The 25,256-nt window shown below is 46.0% G+C and overlaps 1 protein-coding gene across 4 annotated transcripts in view; it reads left to right on the forward strand.

The window, feature by feature from the left end:
* The window catches only part of LOC109887346 (A disintegrin and metalloproteinase with thrombospondin motifs 3), a 157,807-nt gene extending 134,580 nt beyond the window's left edge, over positions 1 to 23,227 (forward strand). For 2 of the 4 annotated variants that reach the window (XM_031816171.1, XM_031816170.1), the window contains exons 15-22: positions 190 to 270; positions 2,701 to 2,867; positions 5,045 to 5,210; positions 6,255 to 6,387; positions 8,242 to 8,449; positions 13,024 to 13,153; positions 16,109 to 16,219; positions 21,280 to 23,227. In XM_031816171.1, coding sequence (XP_031672031.1) covers positions 190 to 270; positions 2,701 to 2,867; positions 5,045 to 5,210; positions 6,255 to 6,387; positions 8,242 to 8,449; positions 13,024 to 13,153; positions 16,109 to 16,219; positions 21,280 to 22,001 — 1,718 coding nt within the window. In that variant the 3' untranslated portion in view covers positions 22,002 to 23,227. The other 2 variants (XM_031816173.1, XM_031816174.1) reach the window with 2 other exon arrangements.
* The last annotated feature ends 2,029 nt before the right edge of the window (positions 23,228 to 25,256 follow it).

Below are 25,256 nucleotides of genomic sequence, written 5' to 3' on the forward strand. Positions count from 1 at the left end.
GTCCTATAGGCATGCTGAAGATGTTTCATATTGTCTTGTTGTGTTGTCCTATAGGCATGCTGAAGATGTTTCATATTGTCTTGTTGTGTTGTCCTATAGGCATGCTGAAGATGTTTCATATTGTCTTGTTGTGTTGTCCTATAGGCATGCTGAAGATGTTTCATATTGTCTTGTTGTGTTGTCCTATAGGCATGCTGAAGATGTTTGATATTCCGATCGGTGCCCGACACATCGTTATAGAGGAGAATGAGACTTCCTCCCACATAATTGGTAAGTGTGTCTCGTTACAGCAGGATAAAACACCTTTGGGATGAATTGGAATGACAACTGTGAGCCAGACCTAATCACCCAACATCAGTGCCCGACCTCACTAATGCTCTTGTGGCTGAATGGAAGCAAGTCCACACAGCAATGTTCCAACATCTAGTGGAAAGCCTTCCCAAAAGAGTGGAGGCTGTTATAGCAGCAATGTTCCAACATCTAGTGGAAAGCCTTCCCAGAAGAGTGGAGGCTGTTATAGCAGCAATGTTCCAACATCTAGTGGAAAGCCTTCCCAGAAGAGTGGAGGCTGTTACAGCAGCAATGTTCCAACATCTAGTGGAAAACCTTCCCAAAAGAGTGGAGGCTGTTATAGCAGCAATGTTCCAACATCTAGTGGAAAGCCTTCCCAAAAGAGTGGAGGCTGTTATAGCAGCAATGTTCCAACATCTAGTGGAAAGCCTTCCCAGAAGAGTGGAGGCTGTTATAGCAGCAAAGGGAGGGACCAACTCCAATGAGATATTCAACAAGCTTTTGGCCAAGTAGTGTACATTTACAGTAGGGACATCCGCAGAGCATGACTACAGAACTCACACACACACACACACACACACACACACACACACACACACACACACACACACACACACAAACACACACACACACACACACACACACACACACACACACACACACACAACCCCACCCACACACATTTCCTGTATGATCGTCAGCAGTGCATGACTGCAGCCCTGTAGAGTTTTAGCCTGTTAGTAATGCTCGCCAGCTCGGACCAGACATCAGATATTTTCATTTTTGAAATGCTAATCATGTCTAGCAGGGCCCGCAGTGTCTGGTGAGTGTGTGTCTGTGTGTGTGTGTGTGTGTGTGTGTGTGTGTGTGTGTGTGTGTGTGTGTGTGTGTGTGTGTGTGTGTGTGTGTGTGTGTGTGCAGAGTTTATCTAACATAATATAGAGACAGAGCATAAACAGGAGAGTGGGTGGGCAGCAGATGAAGAGGGGCAGTAGACATGGTACCATGGTGTTGGACAGATACAGTGTGGTCTCTGCCTCATTACTGTCACACCCTGACCTTAGTTATCTGAAAGTAAAGGGGCTTTTTTCAGTTTTTGATTTGTTAATAAAGTTTGAAATATCCAATAAATGTCGTTCCACTTCATGATTGTGTCCCACTTGTTGTTGATTCTTCACAAAAAAATACAGTTTTATATCTTTCTGTTTGAAGCCTGAAATGTGGCAAAAGGTCGCAAAGTTCAAGGGGGCCGAATACTTTCGCAAGGCACTGTATAGATCTCTATTTGAAATGAACACTGAACAACGGTAGCTATCGCAGATTGAACCTTTTATGCAGCCCTGAAGCAATGTCATATAACGGCTGTAAACTTCTATCGTTGCTCTGCTCTCTCAGTAAGAATTCGAATGTCATTACTGTTATAGAAAAGTTTAGAGTTTCCTGAAATTGAATGTAGCGAATGTGTGTTTCCAATGGAAGACGATTGTCATGGAATTCTAGTTGAACACACACACACACACACACACATTCTTAATTTCAATGACGGCTGAGGAACAGTGGGTTAACTGCCTGTTCAGGGACAGAACGACAGATTTGTACCTTGTCAGCTCGGGGATTTGAACTTGCAACTTTCCAGTTACTAGTCCAACGCTCTAACCACTAGGCTACCCTGCCGCCCCTACACTCTAACCACTAGGCTAACTGCCGCCCCTACACTCTAACCACTAGGCTACCCTGCCGTCCCTACACTCTAACCACATGGCTACCCTGCCGTCCATACACTCTAACCACTAGGCTACCCTGCCGCCCCTACACTCTAACCACTAGGCTACCCTGCCGCCCCTACACTCTAACCACTAGGCTACCCTGCCGCCCCTACACTCTAACCACTAGGCTACCCTGCCGCCCCTACACTCTAACCACTAGGCTACCCTGCCGCCCCTACACTCTAACCACTAGGCCACCCTGCCGCCCCTACACTCTAACCACTAGGCTACCCTGCCGCCCCTACACTCTAACCACTAGGCTACCCTGCCGTCCCTACACTCTAACCACTAGGCTACCCTGCCGGCCCTACACTCTAACCACTAGGCTACCCTGCCCCCCCTACACTCTAACCACTAGGCTACCCTGCCGCCCCTACACTCTAACCACTAGGCTACCCTGCCGCCCCTACACTCTAACCACTAGGCTACCTGCCGTCCCTACACTCTAACCACTAGGCTACCCTGCCGCCCCTACACTCTAACCACTAGGCTACCCTGCCGCCCCACATACGCGGGTTGGAACAGTTGGTCACCCCCCCCCCCCCCCCCTCTGTATAGCCTGTTTCTGCTGTGCTGGTCCTGTCAGACTATCCAACGGATGAAAACACATTGTGAATCAGACGTTTTTCTTTGTGTTTCACAGCTGTTAAGAATCAAGTCACAGGCAGCTTCATATTGAACGCAAAAAGTGGAGATGCCAAGTCCAGAACCTTCATCGACAGCGGTTTGGAGTGGGAGTACGTCTTCGGAAGCGGCGAGAAAGAAACCCTGAAAACAATCGGCCCCCTTCACGAGGGCATCGTTGTTCTGGTAAGAAGACGAAACTGATGGATCTAGTAAGACGCACACTCAGACACACACACCCAGACACGTGCACACACACACACACCCAGACACGTGCACACACACACACACCCAGACACATGCACGCACACACACACACACACACATACACACCCAGACACGTGCACCCACACACACACATACACACCCAGACACATGCACCCACACACACACACATACACACCCAGACACGTGCACCCCCACACACATACAGGCTGAATTTTGAAACATTGACAAGTGACAGTTGGGGTGCAGGTGTGCATCGCCTCAATTCTCATTTTACCCAAAACAGGCCGACCCAAATGATCACTATCCGACACAGCAGCATGTGGTCAGAAGATACAGGACTCCGTTCCCAATGGTTCACGTTGAGGTTCAACTACACACTCCAGTCAGTCCCCTAGAAAGACAGTGGAGCACCTTCACTGTGATTTTAATCATCTTTGATTGTCCACTAGTGGTAATTAGTGTTTTTCTAGATCGGTTTCGGTACGATTAGTAAAACAAAATATTGTGGTTTTCGATTTCGGTTTTGATAACATTAAATGTATTATGATATAGTGACCTTTTAATGGAAATTACAAAGCCAAAAATAGTACAAATGTAATTGCCAAAGCATTGAAAACATTCCATTGTCTCTGTCAGGTCCACATTGGGTAGACATCATTAGAAAAATAGGAAATAACTATTAAACAATAAAATATTCAGTTGTGTATATTTACTTAGTTTTAATTTAATGACTTTAATATTTTTCATTCCTTAAACTCATCATCTCTGGCAGTAGCAGTCAGCCGTCATCCTATCTAGCTAGGCTAGCCTGCCTAAATATGCTGCAGAGCTGTCTGTAGTCATCCTATCTAGCTAGGCTAACCTGCCTAAATATACTGCAGAGTTGTCTGTAGTCATCCTGTTTAGCTAGGCTAGCCTGCCTAAGTAAGCTGCAGAGTTGTCTGTAGTCATCCTGTTTAGCTAGGCTAGCCTGCCTAAGTAAGCTACAGAGCTATCTGTAGTCATCCTGTTTAGCTAGGCTAGCCTGCCTAAGTAAGCTGCAGAGCTATCTGTAGTCATCCTGTTTAGCTAGGCTAGCCTGCCTAAGTAAGCTACAGAGCTATCTGTAGTCATCCTGTTTAGCTAGGCTAGCCTGCCTAAGTAAGCTGCAGAGCTGTCTGTAGTCATCCTGTTTAGCTAGGCTAGCCTGCCTAAGTAAGCTGCAGAGCTGTCTGTAGTCATCCTGTTTAGCTAGGCTAGCCTGCCTAAGTAAGCTACAGAGCTGTCTGTAGAAATCATTTGACTAGTTCTTCAAAGTAGTTCAGGTAAACGTTCACCAACTGTCTGTCCCTCTTGTTGTGTACATTCCTCCCTCATGTGGTCTGTGTGTATCTAACCAAACGTAGCAGGAGTAAAAGTGTATGTATCTCTGCCTAAACTGGGGGGAAAACTGCCGCAAGGGATTATGGTCATTGTAGTTAATTACCACGTTTCTGTGCTGAACTAGGTTGAAAATTTGCTTCATGAAAAACTGAATCTCCCTTCAGCCCATCATCCCACTTAGTTCTTGAGATGAGTTCTCTTGTGAATGATTTGATTTCCCTCTAGAGGAAATGTGCATTGGGTTCACAAATAACGGAACAAAATGGAATTCAAGTAATTGAACTGACGTTGGTGAATTAGTTGTTTAATAATCTGAAAAAATTCTGAAATGTTGGTTAATTGCTCAGCACTATTGTCCACTGTGTGTGTGTGTGTGTGTGTGTGTGTGTGTGTGTGTGATTTTGGTTTTACTATCTTTGTGGGGACCATAAGTCCTTACAAGGATAGTAAAACGAGGGCAATTCGGACAAGTAGCGACATTTCACCTGTCCCCACAAGGAAAAAAGCTATTTTAGGCTTAGGATCTTAGGCTTAGGTTTGGGGTTAGGATTTGGGGTTAATGTTAAGGTCAGACTTAGGTTAAGGGTTAGGTTTAGGGATTAGGGAAAATAGGATTTTGAATGGGAATCAATTGTTTATCTTTCTCTTTCTCTCTCTCTGTCTTTCTCTCACTCTCGTTCTCCCTGTCTCTCTCTCTCTCTGTCATCGTGTCCTCTTTCTCCCTGTGTCTCTCTCTCTGTCATCGTGTCCTCTTTCTCCCTGTCCTCTTCTAGGTCATTCCACAGGAGGAGGACACTAAGATCAGTCTGACATATAAGTACATTATCCATGAGGACCTGCTGCCGGTCATCACCAATAACAACGTTCTCCTGGCCGAGCTGGATACCTACGAGTGGGCCCTGAAGAGCTGGTCGCAGTGCTCTAAACCCTGTGGGGGAGGTGTGTGTATGGGGGGGCCTGGTTGTGAAGCGGCTCTTTAGACCAGGTGGATTCTCTGTGTGTGGGGGGTGGGGTTGGTTGTGGAGTGGCTCTTTAGACCAGGTGGATACTCTGTGTGTGGGGGGTGGGGTTGGTTGTGGAGTGGCTCTTTAGACCAGGTGGATACTCTGTGTGTGGGGGGTGGGGTTGGTTGTGGAGCGGCTCTTTAGACCAGGTGGATTCTCTGTGTGTGGGGGGTGGGGTTGGTTGTGGAGCGGCTCTTTAGACCAGGTAGATTCTCTGTGTGTGGGGGGTGGGGTTGGTTGTGGAGCGGCTCTTTAGACCAGGTGGATTCTCTGTGTGTGGGGGGGGGGGGGGGGGGGGCTGGTTGTGGAGAGGCTCTTTAGACCAGATTAATTCAATCTCACCTGCTACAGAAAGGTCCCTGATGGTTGTTTCCATTTGTGCCTGGCCTGCCAAGTACCCTTGCTGTGGGTTGGTGCTATTGGCCCAACCTGGCAACCTGCTGTGGGTTGGTGCTATTGGCCCAACCTGGCAACCTGCTATGGGTTGGTGCTATTGACCCAACCTGGCAACCTGCTGTGGGTTGGTGCTATTGGCCCAACCTGGCAACCTGCTGTGGGTTGGTGCTATTGGCCCAACCTGGCAACCTGCTGTGGGTTTGTGCGATGGCCCAACCTGGCAACCTGCTATGGGTTGGTGCTATTGTCCCAACCTGGTTGATGCAGAGCAGAGCCTAAATGTCCTCGGGGCATGCTGCTCAGGGGCCTCTGACACATTCACATTCAAATGGTTCCTCCTACCCTGTTGCTCTGTCATTGTGTGTGTGTGTGTGTGTGTGTGTGTGTGTGTGTGTGTGTGTGTGTGTGTGTGTGTGTGTGTGTGTGTGTGTGTGCGCACACGCTCTCTCTCCAGTCTTAGTACATACGGCCACCTGCATTTTCTTTCTGTAAAATGATTTACAGTATAAATTAGAAAATGTTATGTTTTTGTCAGATGTTACAACAGATTGTACTAAACCCATTTAATTGGACCGTCTGGCAGGTATACAGTACACCAAATACGGATGCAGGAGGAAGAGCGACAGTCGACTGGTGCACCGGAACCTCTGTGAAACCAGCAAGAAGCCCAAACCCATCCGGAAGAGGTGCAACGTGAACGAGTGCAGCCAGCCAACGTGAGCTCCTCTCCCCTTCACTCTCCCCCTCTATCCTTTCTGTCCATGTCCGAGCCATGTTGATAGGAGAGCATCCATTTCATCATCATCATCATCGCTCTAAGGGACACTTCCTCTCGAAGAGGGACTGAAGCTAATGCACTCTGTCTGAATGACTAACCTAGTCATTCTCAGTAGTGGACTGATTGAATAATGAGATAATAACCTAGTCGTTCCCAGTAGTGGACAGATTGAATAATGAGATAATAACCTAGTCGTTCCCAGTAGTGGACAGATTGAATAATGAGATAATAACCTAGTCGTTCCCAGTAGTGGACAGATTGAATAATGAGATAATAACCTAGTCATTCTCAGTAGTGGACAGATTGAATAATGAGCTAATAACCTAGTCGTTCCCAGTAGTGGACAGATTGAATAATGAGCTAATAACCTAGTCGTACCCAGTAGTGGACAGATTGAATAATGAGATAATAACCTAGTCGTTCCCAGTAGTGGACAGATTGAATAATGAGCTAATAACCTAGTCGTTCCCAGTAGTGGACAGATTGAATAATGAGCTAATAACCTAGTCATTCCCAGTAGTAGACTGATTGAATAATGAGATAGTAACCTAGTCGTTCCCAGTAGTGGACAGATTGAATAATGAGCTAATAACCTAGTCGTTCCCAGTAGTGGACAGATTGAATAATGAGCTAATAACCTAGTCATTCCCAGTAGTAGACTGATTGAATAATGAGATAGTAACCTAGTCGTTCCCAGTAGTGGACAGATTGAATAATGAGATAATAACCTAGTCGTTCCCAGTAGTGGACAGATTGAATAATGAGATCATAACCTAGTCATTCTCAGTAGTGGACAGATTGAATAATGAGATAATAACCTAGTCGTTCCCAGTAGTGGACAGATTGAATAATGAGATAATAACCTAGTCGTTCCCAGTAGGGGACAGATTGAATAATGAGATAATAACCTAGTCATTCCCAGTAGTGGACAGATTGAATAATGAGATAATAACCTAGTCATTCCCAGTAGTGGACAGATTGAATAATGAGATAATAACCTAGTCGTTCCCAGTAGTGGACAGATTGAATAATGAGATAATAACCTAGTCGTTCCCAGTAGTGGACAGATTGAATAATGAGATAATAACCTAGTCGTTCTCAGTAATGGGCAGATTGAATAATGAGATAATAACCTAGTCGTTCCCAGTAGTGGACAGATTGAATAATGAGATAATAACCTAGTCGTTCCCAGTAGTGGACGGATTGAATAATGAGATAATAACCTAGTCGTTCCCAGTAGTGGACAGATTGAATAATGAGCTAATAACCTAGTCATTCCCAGTAGTAGACTGATTGAATAATGAGATAGTAACCTAGTCGTTCCCAGTAGTGGACAGATTGAATAATGAGATAATAACCTAGTCGTTCCCAGTAGTGGACGGATTGAATAATGAGATAATAACCTAGTCGTTCTCGGTAGTGGACAGATTGAATAATGAGATAATAACCTAGTCGTTCCCAGTAGTGGACAGATTGAATAATGAGATAATAACCTAGTCATTCCCAGTAGTAGACAGATTGAATAATGAGATGATAACCTAGTCATTCTCAGTAGTGGACAGATTGAATAATGAGATAATAACCTAGTCATTCCCAGTAATGGACAGATTGAATAATGAGATAATAACCTAGTCATTCCCAGTAGTGGACAGATTTAAAAAATGTGCTCTCTCTTGTTCTGTCTGCTCTCCTCTCTCTTGTTCTGTCTGCCCCCCCCCCTCTCTTATTCTGTCTGCCCCCAATCCTCCCTCCCTCTCTCTCCCTCCCTCCCTTTCTCTCCCTCCTCTCCCAGGTGGTTGGTGGAGGAGTGGAACCTGTGCAGTAAGACGTGTGGGAAGATTGGCTACCAGTCCAGGGTTGTTCAGTGTATGCAGGCCCTCCACAACGGCACCAACCGGACGGTCCACACTAAGTACTGTACAGAGGACAAGCCTGAGACCAGGAAGGTCTGTAACCCCTCTGCCTGCCCTGCACAGTGGAGGACAGGGGCCTGGTCACAGGTGGGTCCCAGCATAGAGCTTCACCACAGAGTATACTCTAGACAAGGGCCTGGACACAGGTGGGTCCCAGCATAGAGCTTCACTACAGAGTGTACTCTAGACAAGGGCCTGGGCACAGGTGGGTCCCAGTATAGAGCTTCACCACAGAGTATACTCTAGACAAGGGCCTGGACACAGGTGGGTCCCAGAATAGAGCTTCACCACAGAGTATACTCTAGACAAGGGCCTGGACACAGGTGGGTCCCAGTATAGAGCTTCACCACAGAGTATACTCTAGACAAGGGCCTGGACACCGGTGGGTCCCAGCATAGAGCTTCACTACCGAGTATACTCTAGACAAGGGCCTGGACACAGGTGGGTCCCAGTATAGAGCTTCACTACAGAGTATACTCTAGACAAGGGCCTGGACACAGGTGGGTCCCAGCATAGAGCTTCACCACAGAGTATACTCTAGACAAGGGCCTGGACACAGGTGGGTCCCAGTATAGAGCTTCACCACAGAGTATACTCTAGACAAGGGCCTGGACACAGGTGGGTCCCAGTATAGAGCTTCACCACAGAGTATACTCTAGACAAGGGCCTGGACACCGGTGGGTCCCAGCATAGAGCTTCACTACAGAGTATACTCTAGACAAGGGCCTGGACACAGGTGGGTCCCAGTATAGAGCTTCACTACAGAGTATACTCTAGACAAGGGCCTGGACACAGGTGGGTCCCAGCATAGAGCTTCACCACAGAGTATACTCTAGACAAGGGCCTGGACACAGGTGTGTCCCAGCATAGAGCTTCACCACAGAGTATACTCTAGACAAGGGCCTGGACACAGGTGGGTCCCAGCATAGAGCTTCACCACAGAGTATACTCTAGACAAGGGCCTGGACACAGGTGGGTCCCAGCATAGAGCTTCACCACAGAGTATACTCTAGACAAGGGCCTGGACACAGGTGTGTCCCAGCATGGAGCTTCACCACAGAGTATAGAGCTTCACTACAGAGTATACTCTAGACAAGGGTCTGGTCACAGGTGTGTCCCAGCCAATGACGTATTTAACCCCTGGGTTGCCGAAGCCACCGGTTGACCTCATTAACACCACCCTGTAGGGCCACCGGTTGGCCTCATTAACACCACCCTGTAGGGCCACCGGTTGGCCTCATTAACACCACCCTGTAGGGCCACCGGTTGGCCTCATTAACGCCACCCTGTAGGGCCACCGGTTGGCCTCATTAACGCCAACCTGTAGGGCCACCGGTTGGCCTCATTAACACCACCCTGTAGGGCCACCGGCTGGCCTCATTAACACCACCCTGTAGGGCCACCGGTTGGCCTCATTAACACCACCCTGTAGGGCCACCGGTTGGCCTCATTAACACCACCCTGTAGGGCCACCGGTTGACCTCATTAACACCACCCTGTAGGGCCACCGGTTGGCCTCATTAACGCCAACCTGTAGGGCCACCGGTTGGCCTCATTAACACCACCCTGTAGGGCCACCGGCTGGCCTCATTAACACCACCCTGTAGGGCCACCGGTTGACCTCATTAACACCACCCTGTAGGGCTACCGGCTAGCCTCATTAACACCACCCTGTAGGGCCACCGGTTGGCCTCATTAACACCACCCTGTAGGGCCACCGGTTGACCTCATTAACATCACCCTGTAGGGCCACCGGCTGGCCTCATTAACACCACCCTGTAGGGCCACCGTTTGACCTCATTAACACCACCCTGTAGGGCCACCGGTTGGCCTCATTAACACCACCCTGTAGGGCCACCGGTTGACCTCATTAACACCACCCTGTAGGGCCACCGGTTGACCTCATTAACACCACCCTGTAGGGCCACCGGCTGGCCTCATTAACACCACCCTGTAGGGCCACCGGTTGGCCTCATTAACACCACCCTGTAGGGCCACCGGCTGGCCTCATTAACACCACCCTGTAGGGCCACCGGTTGGCCTCATTAACACCACCCTGTAGGGCCACCGGCTGGCCTCATTAACACCACCCTGTAGGGCCACCGGTTGGCCTCATTAACACCACCCTGTAGGGCCACCGGCTGGCCTCATTAACACCACCCTGTAGGGCCACCGGCTGGCCTCATTAACACCACCCTGTAGGGCCACCGGCTGGCCTCATTAACACCACCCTGTAGGGCCACCGGTTGACCTCATTAACACCACCCTGTAGGGCCACCGGTTGACCTCATTAACACCACCCTGTAGGGCCACCGGCTGGCCTCATTAACACCACCCTGTAGGGCCACCGGTTGACCTCATTAACACCACCCTGTAGGGCCACCGGTTGACCTCATTAACACCACCCTGTAGGGCCACCGGCTGGCCTCATTAACACCACCCTGTAGGGCCACCGGTTGACCTCATTAACACCACCCTGTAGGGCCACCGGCTGGCCTCATTAACACCACCCTGTAGGGCCACCGGTTGGCCTCATTAACACCACCCTGTAGGGCCACCGGTTGACCTCATTAACACCACCCTGTAGGGCCACCGGTTGGCCTCATTAACACCACCCTGTAGGGCCACCGGCTGGCCACATTAACACCACCCTGTAGGGCCACCGGTTGACCTCATTAACACCACCCTGTAGGGCCACCGGCTGGCCTCATTAACACCACCTTGTAGGGCCACCGGCTGGCCTCATTAACACCACCCTGTAGGGCCACCGGCTGGCCTCATTAACACCACCCTGTAGGGCCACCGGTTGACCTCATTAACACCACCCTGTAGGGCCACCGGCTGGCCTCATTAACACCACCCTGTAGGGCCACCGGCTGACCTCATTAACACCACCCTGTAGGGCCACCGGTTGGCCTCATTAACACCACCCTGTAGGGCCACCGGTTGACCTCATTAACACCACCCTGTAGGGCCAGTCCACCATTGAAATACATGGAATTCAACAGTATTTCAATGAAGGACAAAATGACATGTATTTAATTAAGTTCCTTTGTAGTAGGGCCAATAACATTAGTACATTAAGGAAAAATGGTTTCATATATTATTTTTTACATGTTATTAAAAAAAAGAAAATGTTTAGCTCACATTGAATAATTATAAAGTCTGTGTTACGGTGTCTAATAGAATATAGACTTGTTAACAACGAATGTAGATATGAATACATGCAGTTCTATAGCTTCCAACATCTTTTCTACACTGGAGGAGCACTACTAAGATGGCTGTGCGGTGGCTTCAATACAGCGCCCCCTGTCAGTCATCTAGGGTTTATACACATCTTTGGTCCCACCATGGAGCTCTGTCTCAGAGCAGACTGTTTACTAGACAAGGGCCTGGTCACAGGTGGGTCCCAGCATGGAGCTCCACCACAGAGCCTTCAGTACAGACAGGGACCTGGTCATGGAGCTCTGTCACACAGCTCACAGTACTACTTATCAGAATTGGGGTCAACTCGATTTCAATTCAATCAATGATGGAATTGGAATTTCTGTTCACTAAAATAGAATTGTAGTTTTCTTTGTGAAATTGACTGAATTGAATTGTAATGAAGCTGAACCCTGGTGTGGAACATTCTCCAGTCACCACACTGAAGGACGTGAAGAGGATGGTTAGCGTATCCAGACCCTCTTCCAGTCCAGTTCCTGTGTTGTTTAGCAGGTTTTCTGGAAAGGGAAGTTGCTCTATATCGATTTGTTTTAGGAAGTGTGCTAGCTGACTGTTCTAGGGATTTCAGCGTTGTTTCTAACAACGGTGAAGAGCCAGCTGCTTTGAGTCTCGTCTGACCCGCTGTCTCTGTGGGGCCACCACAGTGTTCAGTAAGCTGTGGAGAGGGGATTCGACAGAGACAGGTTATCTGACCCGCTGTCTCTCTGTGGGGCCACCACAGTGTTCAGTAAGCTGTGGAGAGGGGATTCGACAGAGACAGGTTATCTGACCCGCTGTCTCTCTGTGTGGCCACCACAGTGTTCAGTAAGCTGTGGAGAGGGGATTCGACAGAGACAGGTTATCTGACCCGCTGTCTCGCTGTGTGGCCACCACAGTGTTCAGTAAGCTGTGGAGAGGGGATTCGACAGAGACAGGTTATCTGACCCGCTGTCTCTCTGTGGGGCCACCACAGTGTTCAGTAAGCTGTGGAGAGGGGATTCGACAGAGACAGGTTATCTGACCCGCTGTCTCTCTGTGTGGCCACCACAGTGTTCAGTAAGCTGTGGAGAGGGGATTCGACAGAGACAGGTTATCTGACCCGCTGTTTCTCTGTGTCTCTCTGTGTGGGGCCACCACAGTGTTCAGTAAGCTGTGGAGAGGGGATTCGACAGAGACAGGTTATGTGACCCGCTGTCTCTCTGTGTGGTCACCACAGTGTTCAGTAAGCTGTGGAGAGGGGATTCGACAGAGACAGGTTATCTGACCCGCTGTTTCTCTGTGTCTCTCTGTGTGGCCACCACAGTGTTCAGTAAGCTGTGGAGAGGGGATTCGACAGAGACAGGTTATCTGACCCGCTGTCTCTCTGTGTGGCCACCACAGTGTTCAGTAAGCTGTGGAGAGGGGATTCGACAGAGACAGGTTATCTGACTCGCTGTTTCTCTGTGTGGCCACCACAGTGTTCAGTAAGCTGTGGAGAGGGGATTCGACAGAGACAGGTTGTGTGTAGAGCCACAGACAACACCATCGGCCAGTGTGAGGGAGACAAGCCTGAAACCGTCCTCATCTGTAAACTGAGCCCGTGTCCAGGTAGAGTACATACACACACATGCATGCTCTTACAGACACACACACACACACACACACAGAACAACACACACACACACACACACACACACACACACACACACACACACACACACACACACACACACACACACACACACAAAGATAGAAGTCAATGATGTGTAATAACTGTTTCTCCTGCTATCCCTATTAGTGCTTCAGGAGACCTCTGTAGCACTTATTGTGTGTGTGTGTGTGTGTGTGTGTGTGTGTGTGTGTGTGTGTGTGTGTGTGTGTGTGTGTGTGTGTGTGTGTGTGTGTGTGTGTGTTTGTGTGTGTGTGTGTGTGTTGTTCTGTGTGTGTGTGTGTGTGTGTGTGTGTGTGTGTGTGTGTGTGTGTGTGTGTGTGTGTGTGTGTGTGTGCATGTGCATGCGCGCGTTTAACTTAAACCATAAACTATACTTGACCAGAAGTCCCAACGAGAATAGTAAACGAACAAACATAACTGGGGACATTTTGTTTTCCCCCACGAGGTCAAATGCTATTTCTAGTGGGTTTAGGGTTAAGGCTAGAATTAGTGTTAGGATTAGAATTAGGTTTAGGGTTAAGGTTAGAATTAGTGTTAGGGTAAGAATTAGGTTTAGGGTTAGGAGCAAGGATTAGTTTTAGTTTTAGGGTTAAGGTTAGGTTTTTGGGTTATGGTTAGGGTTAGCCTTAGGGTTAGGGGTTAAGGAAAATAGGATTTTGAATGGGACTGAATTGTATGTCCCCACCAGGTTAGCTGTGCAAGACTGTGCGTGTGTGTTAGTGCGTGTGTGTGCACGTCTGTATCTGTGTCTATACATGCATCTGAACAGTTGGGAAAGGCCAATATAAATGGACCCTTCTCCTCCATAACACCTGGGGGGAATGAGGGGGAATTCAGCTTTGTACCCAGTTCTGTTTTCTGAGGAGGGGGTGAAACACATTTAGGGTACACCTCTTTATGAAGTATTAGAAAGGAGGATGAGAGTTGTCCAAACATGACTGGGTGACATTTAGGAGAGGAGAGGAACAGGAGGTTCTTAACGAGCTCTGATTACCTGGGGAGACAGGAGAGGAGAGGAGGGGGTTCTTAACGAGCTCTGATTACCTGGGGAGACAGGAGAGGAGAGGAGGGGGTTCTTAACGAGCTCTGATTACCTGGGGAGACAGGAGAGGAGAGGAGGGGGTTCTTAAAGACCTCTGATTACCTGGGGAGACAGGAGAGGAGGGGGTTCTTAACGAGCTCTGATTACCTGGGGAGACAGGAGAGGGGAGGAGGGGGTTCTTAAAGAGCTCTGATTACCTGGGGAGACAGGAGAGGAGAGGAGGGCGTTCTTAACGAGCTCTGATTACCTGGGGAGACAGGAGAGGAGGGGGTTCTTAAAGAGCTCTGATTACCTGGGGAGACAGGAGAGGAGAGGAACAGGGGTTCTTAAAGAGCTCTGATTACCTGGGGAGACAGGAGAGGAGAGGAGGGGGTTCTTAAAGACCTCTGATTACCTGGGGAGACAGGAGAGGAGAGGAGGGGGTTCTTAACGAGCTCTGATTACCTGGTGAGACAGGAGAGGAGAGGAACAGGGGTTCTTAAAGAGCTCTGATTACCTGGGGAGACAGGAGAGGGGAGGAGGGGGTTCTTAACGAGCTCTGATTACCTGGTGAGACAGGAGAGGAGAGGAGGGGGTTCTTAAAGGGCTCTGATTACCTGGGGAGACAGGAGAGGAGAGGAGGGGGTTCATAAAGAGCTCTGATTACCTGGGGAGACAGGAGAGGAGAGGAGGGGGTTCATAAAGAGCTCTGATTACCTGGGGAGACAGGAGAGGGGAGGAGGGGGTTCTTAACGAGCTCTGATTACCTGGTGAGACAGGAGAGGAGAGGAACAGGGGTTCTTAAAGGGCTCTGATTACCTGGGGAGACAGGAGAGGAGAGGAGGGGGTTCTTAAAGGGCTCTGATTACCTGGGGAGTTCGGGAACCGTTGCCATAGCAAATTCCTTTTGGTGGTTTATGTAACCTTTTTTGAAGGTTCTATGAAGAACCATGCTCAAGGTTCTAAATGGAACATGGTGCTAATGTTCTATAGAGAACCATTAATAAAAGGTTCTATATAGCATCAAACAGGGTTCCACTATGGTTGCAACCCTTTTCTTAGGGTCCTTTATAGAACTTTTATGGAGAATGGTTCTATAAAGAACCTTCTTTAATCTTAAAGGTTCTTTGTAGATCCTATTGAAAACCATACAGGGTTTTATTCTGGTCAGACATGTTATATTGTTAAAATTCCATAGGTGTTATTATTGACAAGTTGAAACAAGTGAGCTTTCTCTGGAACAGCTGGGGTCCCTGAGGAGAGAATTGAGACCCACTGACTGATTTAGTCAGCTGTTCTCAACTAACACAAGGCCATAACATGAGTCTTTCACAGGACACCATCACTGACCATTGTCATATACAAAATGTAATGGAATTACACACGCCCAAAATATTCTAATGAGCTGCTTCCCCTACATTTTAATTATCACTAAAAGAGATAAGAACCATTTTATGAACTGTAAAGAACCCTAGTTCTGAACTGTAAAGAACCCTAGTTCTGAACTGTAAAGAACCCTAGTTCTGAACTGTAAAGAACCCTAGTTCTGAACTGTAAAGAACCCTAGTTCTGAACTGTAAAGAACCATTTGAAGAGCTCAAAGGGCTATTTGAGTCATTATGGTTCCACATAGAACCATCACCTTCCCAAAAAACCCTTATGTAGGGTTGCAGTTAAGGTAACCTTCCCCAAAATGTCCAGGATGTCCAGAACTCCCAGTTGGTACATTACCAGAAGAAGTAAGGGAAAAAGCAAGAAATCTGGAATCGTCCAACCTGGATTTCTGGAAAACCTATGATTTTTGCAACCCAAAGTCCCACCATGTAATTATCTGTAAAGCTTGCCGTCTCTCATCCTCTGGTAAAAACAGGACAGTCATCCCTGCCCCCGTTCACCAAAGAAGCGATGGAGAATTCAACGACAAAGACGGAGGGTGTACATCAGATTGTTCCTGAGAATCCTGTCCACAAACTCTCCTTCAGTAAGTGAGCATGGGATGCTTCTATTGGATTTTATTGGATTCTAGTCTATTCTATTCTTCTATTGGATTCTAGTCTATTCTATTCTTCTATTGGATTCTAGTCTATTCTATTCTTCTATTGGATTCTAGTCTATTCTATTCTTCTATTGGATTCTAGTCTATTCGGTTCTTCTATTGGATTGTATTGGATTCTAGTCTATTCTATTCTTCTATTGGATTGTATTGGATTCTAGTCTATTCTATTCTTCTATTGGATTGTATTGGATTCTAGTCTATTCTATTCTTCTATTGGATTGTATTGGATTCTAGTCTATTCTATTCTTCTATTGGATTTTATTGGATTCTAGTCTATTCTAGTATTGGATTTGATTGGATTCTAGTCTATTCTATTCTTAGCAGCTTACCGTTTGAAAGATCTGATATTAAAGAGTGTGTCTGGGAAATATGTTTGAAGTACAGTAACCCATAACCCATAACCTTTAGGCGTTACACCAAGAGATCCAAATCTGTTCTTTTGTGACCAACTTTTAATTCAGATTTTTATTTTTTTATTTCAGAGTGCGTTTACAAGTACAAAGATAACCCAGTCCCCATCCAGCCACCCTCAGTCGTTCCTTGACTAGGATCATTCCTTCTTGTTGTCGATGATTCTAGTGTTATAACTTCTAATAGTAACTGTATCCACTGGTTAAATGGGAGAGAGTGAGGTGGTCGGCCATCTTTAGAGCCAATCAGTTTTCAGCAGCAGTGTCACGGTCGTGTGTTGAATGAATGGACCAAGGCGCAGCGTGCATAGAGTTCCACATGTTTATTAGATGAAACTCACAGGGGAAAAAAACAAGAAAGCGCAAAACTAAAAGGTGACTCTAATGTAGTGCTCACAGGCAACTAGACATAGACAAGATCCCACAAAAACACAGTGGGAAAAGGCTGCATAAATATGATCCCCAATCAGAGACAACGATAGTGTCACACCCTGACCTTAGTATTCTTTGTTTTCCTTGTTATTCTGGTTAGGTCAGGGGGTGACATGGGTGATGTATGTGTTTAGCCTTGTCTAGGGGTTTTTGTATGTTTATGGGGCTGTTTCCTTTCTAGGTATATTGTATGTCTATGGTTGCCTAGATTGGTTCTCAATTAGAGGCAGCTGTCTATCGTTGTCTCTGATTGGGAACCATATTTAGGCAGCCATATTCTGTGGGTACTTTGTGGGTGATTGTTTCAGTGTCTGTGTCTGTTTCACCACACGGTACTGTTTTGGTTATTCATGTTGCGTTTATTGTTTTGTAGTGTTTCGGTTTATTCATTACAAACAACTATGGACACTTACCACGCTGCATTTTGGTCCGAAACCTCTTCGTCGAATCAGCCGTGACAGATAGACAGCTGCCTCTGATTGGGAACCATACCAGGTCAACATAGAAATGTAAAAACTAGACTACCCACCCTAGTCACACCCTGACCTAACCAAAATAGAGAATATAAAGGATCTCTAAGGTCAGGGTGTGACAAGCAGTGTTTTCCTTCCAGCAGTAGTCTTCTCTGATTGACTGAGAGATTCAAGGGGCTTTCATCGTTAAGTAACATAATTAAAGGGAAGCATTGAATATTTCAATTCATGACCTTCAGGGGGGAAAAAGGCATTTATCTGCAGGGCACACCCACATCAAATGAAAATGTGCCTACCTGATTTAGGGGACACAGTGAACAGTTGTGAGTTGGGGCCAATTTCAGCGTAAAACGTTTCTTTGGTGTTAAATACAGTAAATGAACAAACTTCAAATGTATAAATTGGTGGTTTGGATTACAGAATGCCAAGGTCATATTTTTTAATCTGAGCTCTTTAATCAGAGCTCTTTAAGAACCCCCTCCTCTCCCCCCCCCCCCTCCTCTCCTGTCTCCCCAGTTAAAGGGTTGTTCAGATTCAAGTAGATCTGTAGACCATACTTTTTTTAATGGCTAGCTCAGAATATGAGCTTTCCAAAAGTTGTTTATATATTATATATCTCCTCTGGAGCCCAGATAACTTATTTGATAAATCCCATCATTGGAGGTTTCAGTAGCTGGGTTTACCAAAGGACTCCATAGGCCAGCATAGCTGACTTAAGTTGTAAATATAGAAACATGTTTCCTTGGAATGTTCTTAAACCATTAATGTCCATGACATTAGTAAGGATACGGATTCCACATTTGTACCATTGAGGGGATGCTAGAGGCTGTCCTCCAGATCACAAGGCATTATTGTGAAATATTGGAATATGGGCATGTTGTTTTGAATCCCAGTTACGTTGTTCTTCAAATGGAAACAGTGTGAGCAATAATAGCATTAAAGCATAGTTTACATTGTGTAAGGGATGTATCAGTGGAGACCACCTCTACCAGGCCAATAGGAGACACCATATTACATTGTGTAAGGGATGTATCAGTGGAGACCACCTCTACCAGGCCAATAGGAGACCACCATATTACATTGTGTAAGGGATGTATCAGTGGAGACCACCTCTACCAGGCCAATAGGAGACACCATATTACATTGTGTAAGGGATGTATCAGTGGAGACCACCTCTACCAGGCCAATAGGAGACACCATATTACATTGTGTAAGGGATGTATCAGTGGAGACCACCTCTACCAGGCCAATAGGAGACACCATATTACATTGTGTAAGGGATGTATCAGTGGAGACCACCTCTACCAGGCCAATAGGAGACACCATATTACATTGTGTAAGGGATGTATCAGTGGAGACCACCTCTTCCAGGCCAATAGGAGACACCATATTACATTGTGTAAGGGATGTATCAGTGGAGACCACCTCTACCAGGCCAATAGGAGACACCATATTACATTGTGTAAGGGATGTATCAGTGGAGACCACCTCTACCAGGCCAATAGGAGACACCATAGTTTACATTGTGTAAGGGCTGTATCAGTGGAGACCACCTCTACCAGGCCAATAGGAGACACCATATTACATTGTGTAAGGGATGTATCAGTGGAGACCACCTCTACCAGGCCAATAGGAGACACCATATTACATTGTGTAAGGGATGTATCAGTGGAGACCACCTCTTCCAGGCCAATAGGAGACACCATATTACATTGTGTAAGGGCTGTATCAGTGAAGACCACCTCTACCAGGCCAATAGGAGACACCATATTACATTGTGTAAGGGATGTATCAGTGGAGACCACCTCTACCAGGCCAATAGGAGACACCATATTACATTATGTAAGGGATGTATCAGTGGAGACCACCTCTTCCAGGCCAATAGGAGACCACCATATTACATTGTGTAAGGGCTGTATCAGTGGAGACCACCTCTTCCAGGCCAATAGGAGACACCATATTACATTGTGTAAGGGATGTATCAGTGAAGACCACCTCTTCCAGGCCAATAGGAGACACCATATTACATTGTGTAAGGGATGTATCAGTGAAGACCACCTCTTCCAGGCCAATAGGAGACACCATATTACATTGTGTAAGGGATGTATCAGTGAAGACCACCTCTTCCAGGCCAATAGGAGACACCATATTACATTGTGTAAGGGATGTATCAGTGGAGACCACCTCTACCAGGCCACCCCTTACTTCCCACGGTTATGTCCGTGTGGATCCATTTGGGTAAGTAAGTCTCGAGACCGGATGACAACATTTTGGAAAACAGTTTAATATCTGTGTTTATCAAAGATAGAAGGCCAGTTTTATTGCTTCTTTAATTAGCACTACAGTTTCCAGCTGTGCTAACATAATTGCGAAAGGGTTTTGGTCAATGATCAATTAGCGTTTTAAAATTTAAAAAACTTGGATTAGCTAACACAACATACCATTTTAGCACAGAAGTGATTGTTGCTGATAATGGGCCTCTGTACGCCTATGTAGGTATTCCATTAAACATCAGCTGTTTCCCAGCTACATGACCTTTAAAAGGTCATTTACAACGTAAACAATGTCCACACTGTATTTCTGATCAATTTGATGTTATTTTAATGGACAAAAAAATCTGAATTTCTTTTAAAAAAACAAGGACATTTCTAATTTCTAGTGACCCCAAACTTTTGAACAGTAGTGTGTGTATTATTAATGATGTACTTGTTATCTTTAGTGTTAATAGGCCATAGATGTGAAACAAATAAACAGTGAAACCCAGCCGTTGGTCGTTCTCCATCCAGGTCATAGTGTCGCTCCTCTGTTACATTGGCCACTGTCTCCAAACTTTCCACTTCAGTAGAGTATATATCAATTTTTTTTTTAGAAACGAGCAGTGCAAGAGATTCATTTATCGGTTTTAATTGCAAGTCGAAGGCAGACGTAATTTCCTCACTAACAATCTCTTCGATAGTATTGGCCAACTCTTTCTGTTGTCAGGTGTTTTAATCAACATCTTTATTTTGCATTCAAGCCTCAGTTTTGGATGTATTCATTTGTGTGCACACAGTGTGCGGGTCGCCATCTCTTCCATCTCTTTCTGTAGACCATACTTTTTTTAATGGCTAGCTCAGAATATGAGCTTTCCAAAAGTTGTTTATATGCTCTTCCAGCATTGTTATTTTGACTCCTACACACCTGGAACAGACACTATTCAGCAGTAAGGACCTTAAAACAGAGCAGACGGCATCTTATCATTCATGGGTGTTGAGAAGCACCATGTTCCCACAGGTGAATTATGAATGGACAGAATAGGCCAGCTACTGGAGAGAAATACACCTGCTATTGTTCTTTTTTAATTCAGTGACCAGCCCACACCTTAATGTGATGTTAAATGTAATACACATTTATTTGAAAATAAGTCAGTTCATTCTTAGTTATTTTGCAAAAGAATAGCCAGGAGAAAGCCACAAGTTTTCAATGCATGCCAGCGGAGCTGGATACAGTTGAAGAGGTTGCCAGGTGTTGGGTTTCCAGGTGTTGGGTTTCCAGGTGTTGGGTTTCCAGGTGTTGGGTTGCCAGGTGTTGGGTTGCCAGGTGTTGGGTTGCCAGGTGTTGGGTTAAGGTCACTACTGTATGAGGAAAGAGCTGTATTGTGTCTGACTCTGACTCTGCTCTCGCCCCACAGATGAGCCATGTCTTGGAGACAAGTCTATATTCTGCCAGATGGAGGTCCTAGCCCGTTACTGTTCCATTCCTGGCTACAACAAGCTGTGCTGTGAGTCCTGCAACAGGAAGGAAGGCTTCACCACCCTCTTCTCTCCATCCCCAGACCTCCACAAGACTGGAGGATCCTCCGACTCAGACTCTGAGACTGGCCAGGAGACCTCTACCCAGCCCAACCCCACCCAACCATCAGACTCCCCGCTTCCCACCACCACCCAGAGCCCATCCCGAACCACTAAGACCCCTAGACGGCCTCGCTCCACTGCTCAGGGCCTGACCACCTCACCGTCGGCGAGTGCCGTCGTTCCCCAGGGTCCTTCCTTTGGGGTCAGGGATGGAGACTTGGTCCCTGGGCTCCCTTCTCTACCTCCAGGTCCCAGCCCGCCTCTCCGGCCCCGGCTCCGATCCAATGGAGACTTGGTCCCTGGGCTCCCTTCTCTACCTCCAGGTCCCAGCCCGCCTCTCCGGCTCCGATCCAATGGAGACACTGCTTTATCGCCATCTAAAGAGCACAGCAGTCCAAACAACCGCTCTTTAGGCCAATCCGCCGGCCCCGGCCCTGAACCCAGGCCTGCTGGAACTGTGGCTGGCGTTGCTGCTGCCAGGTCAAGAAGGGAGGATGTAGGATCAGACTCGGCTCACAGAACCAGAACAACCAGGACCCTGTCCCATGTGCTGACATGATCACTGACTTATCCTGGGACTTGCTGCTCAGTAATCTGGTCCACCGTGACTTCTGTCAGCTCAACGTTATTGCAACGTTGTTACAGCATTAGAGTGTTACAGCGTTACAATGTGACAATGTTACAATATGACAATGTTACAATGTGACAACTTTATTACAACATTGTTACAACATTATTACAACCATCTGATGGATTATCCTGGACTGGACTCTCACCCGATTGCTGCAAGAATAAATTAACATAAAATTTAAAAAAATTAATCCATGGCAGTGGACTTAGACCACTAATGGTTACCTCATCGAACCAGCAGAGTGATCTCTATGCATTTGCACTGCATCACTCGGCCCCAACTCTGCTTCAGTTAATAAATGGAATTAATAAACAAGAAAATAAAAATGGTGCTGGAACTAAAATGACTACAAGACATGTTAAACAATGTGACGACTGCATTGCTACCATTTACTTCCTGATCTGTGTACAGTTTGTTGCAAACGTATTTTGAAAGTGCATCAGAACTACTTATTGAACTTTAATATTGTGAAGATATTGTGTGGCACGGCCAATAAAAACCTTCACTTTGAGGGGCTGTCACAAGTTGAAGTGATGATGTCACAATGTATTGATGATGTCACAATGTATTGGAGATGATGTCACAATGTATTGGTGATGATGTCGCAGTGTCTTGGTGATGATGGCACTTTCTCCCCATTGGTGCTCTTATTGTTGACGTGCTTCCCAAACAACCATTTACAAAAGATTGACCTCAGAGGTCATCTAAAGGTCAACAGGTCAAGTCTGTTTGTAAAGCCAACCCCACTGTAGCATGCACATTACCTTTGTGGAAAAACTCACACATATGCTTTAAAAGATAAAAAGAAAACCATTCTTGATATTTTTTTTGTAAGTGATATATTTTTCAAGTAATATTGTATATAGTGTACATTTCAGCAGCATATTATTATCTAAGAAACTAACAGCCAGCCAACAGAATGTAAAGTATAATGATGTCAGTCGAGAAGTAGAGGGAATGCTGTAAGTCTGCAGAGTGGTTGGTCTTGATGTCACGCTGTTTCAAGTTGTGCATTACCTCATTTCTGTCTTGCAGGTCATAACATCATTATGTGTATTGTATAGTTCTTGTATATACATGAATGAAAAGCTTTAAATGTTAATATTTATTAAATTTTTAAATGGTAGGGAGAAAAAAAACTTTTGAAAGAAAAATGTCAATGTTGTCGTCTTTTTTTGCATCATCTTGGACCGAGTCGAGAGCTAATTAGCTGGTGGAAAAACTCAGTCAGATTAGGACAATACCCCGTGGTTCAAATACTTTTTCCTATGCTTTTTTTATGCAGCAGGATTCAGTTCATCCCAGACCACATCTTAAAAGGACAATCTGCAGTTGATACATTGATCTTTAGACTTCTAAATATTGATGATGTATACCCATTGATTCTTGAAGAATATAACTTATAGATGCCTCATTAGAATAGTTAAACTGTCGTACCCAATCAGAACTCTAAATACGCTGACTGTACAAACATTAAGACTTAGTTGTGTCAACTGTAAATGTTGGTGTTCCTCAAGGTTCTGTTTTAGGACCACTATTGTTTTCACTATATACTTTACCTCTTGGGGATGTCATTCGAAAACATAATGTTAATAATGTTACAACCTGACAGACCAGCTGGGATTTACAACCCGACAGACCAGCTAGGATTTACAACCCGACAGACCAGCTGGGATTTACAACCCGACAGACCAGCTGGATTTACAACCCGACAGGCCAGCTGGGATTTACAACCCGACAGACCAGCTGGGATTAACAACCCGACAGACCAGCTGGATTAACAACCCGACAGACCAGCTGGGATTAACAACCCGACAGACCAGCTGGGATTAACAACCCGACAGACCAGCTGGGATTAACAACCCGACAGACCAGCTGGGATTAACAACCCGACAGACCAGCTGGGATTAACAACCCGACAGGCCAGCTGGGATTAACAACCCGACAGACCAGCTGGGATTAACAACCCGACAGACCAGCTGGATTAACAACCCGACAGGCCAGCTGGGATTAACAACCCGACAGGCCAGCTGGGATTTACAACCCGACAGACCAGCTGGGATTAACAACCTGACAGCAATATTTTTCTATCTGTGAATTATATTAGACATGCATTAATCTGCACCCATCTATTCTACCAACAATGCCTTAGTGTACGTCATGTAACGCCGAGTCAATATAACCTATTTTTAAGACCTCTCATAAAGTTGGTTTTGTGGCATAAACTGGGAATTTGATATTTTTGACTGAAATTATTATTGTCTGTTTGTTTCATATCTGCAAAGTAGTTACACGCTGTCAGTTCCACTTTAAACTTTAGGTCACAGGATACTTTTGAGTGCTAAAAGTGACATGTTTTTTTTTTTGCAACGGGAAATAGTAGTAGTAAATTTAGTGGTTGTGTTTTTGTATTCTTCTGATTGGCACCTACTGGCTTATTATTCTAGAGTTTATGGGACTGCTTATCCTAACATTGTGCTGTGTGTGACTGCTGTCTCTCCATCAGCCCTATGCAGTGGTGCTTTAACATCGTGCTGTGTGTGACTGCTGTCACTCCATCAGCCCTATGCAGTGATGTAGTGTTATTTAACATCATGCTGTGTGTGACTGCTGTCTCTCCATCAGCCCTATGCAGTGACGTCGTGGTGCCTGGAGATGTGGGTGTACTCTAATTTTGCCAAAAAGTTCCCAAACGGCCCGTCCAGCGAAGGAGTTTTCACACGTCTTTCTTATGTTTTCAGATTTTCACTCTAAAAATCACACCTTTTTTAGAATAGAAAACAATACAAACATGTGATTGTCGAAGTCCACAACAATGCTTAAACCGCATCAATCTGATTGGGTGGGCCTGTCAGGGCCTTGCTCCCCAGTGGGTGGGCCTCTGTCCACCAAGGCTCATCCAGTCTATGACCCTGATGCAAACAGTGCATGATAACATCACAAATAGCCTTCTAACCAACAATTCTGACTAAACGTTTGAACATATCTAGCCACAAACAGACCTGCCCTGAGAACAGCCTTTGTTTCCAATAAGGCTGCTTGTCCTGCATCACTAGAACGATCGTTAGAACGTCTTAGGTTTCCAATAAGGCTGCTTGTCCTGCTCAATAGAACGATCATTAGAGCAGTATTTGTTTCCAATAAGGCTGCTTGTCCTGCATCACTAGAACGATCATTAGAACA

Source organism: Oncorhynchus kisutch, unplaced genomic scaffold (assembly GCF_002021735.2).
Source record: "Oncorhynchus kisutch isolate 150728-3 unplaced genomic scaffold, Okis_V2 scaffold754, whole genome shotgun sequence".
In the NCBI taxonomy this organism is placed as follows: domain Eukaryota; kingdom Metazoa; phylum Chordata; class Actinopteri; order Salmoniformes; family Salmonidae; genus Oncorhynchus; species Oncorhynchus kisutch.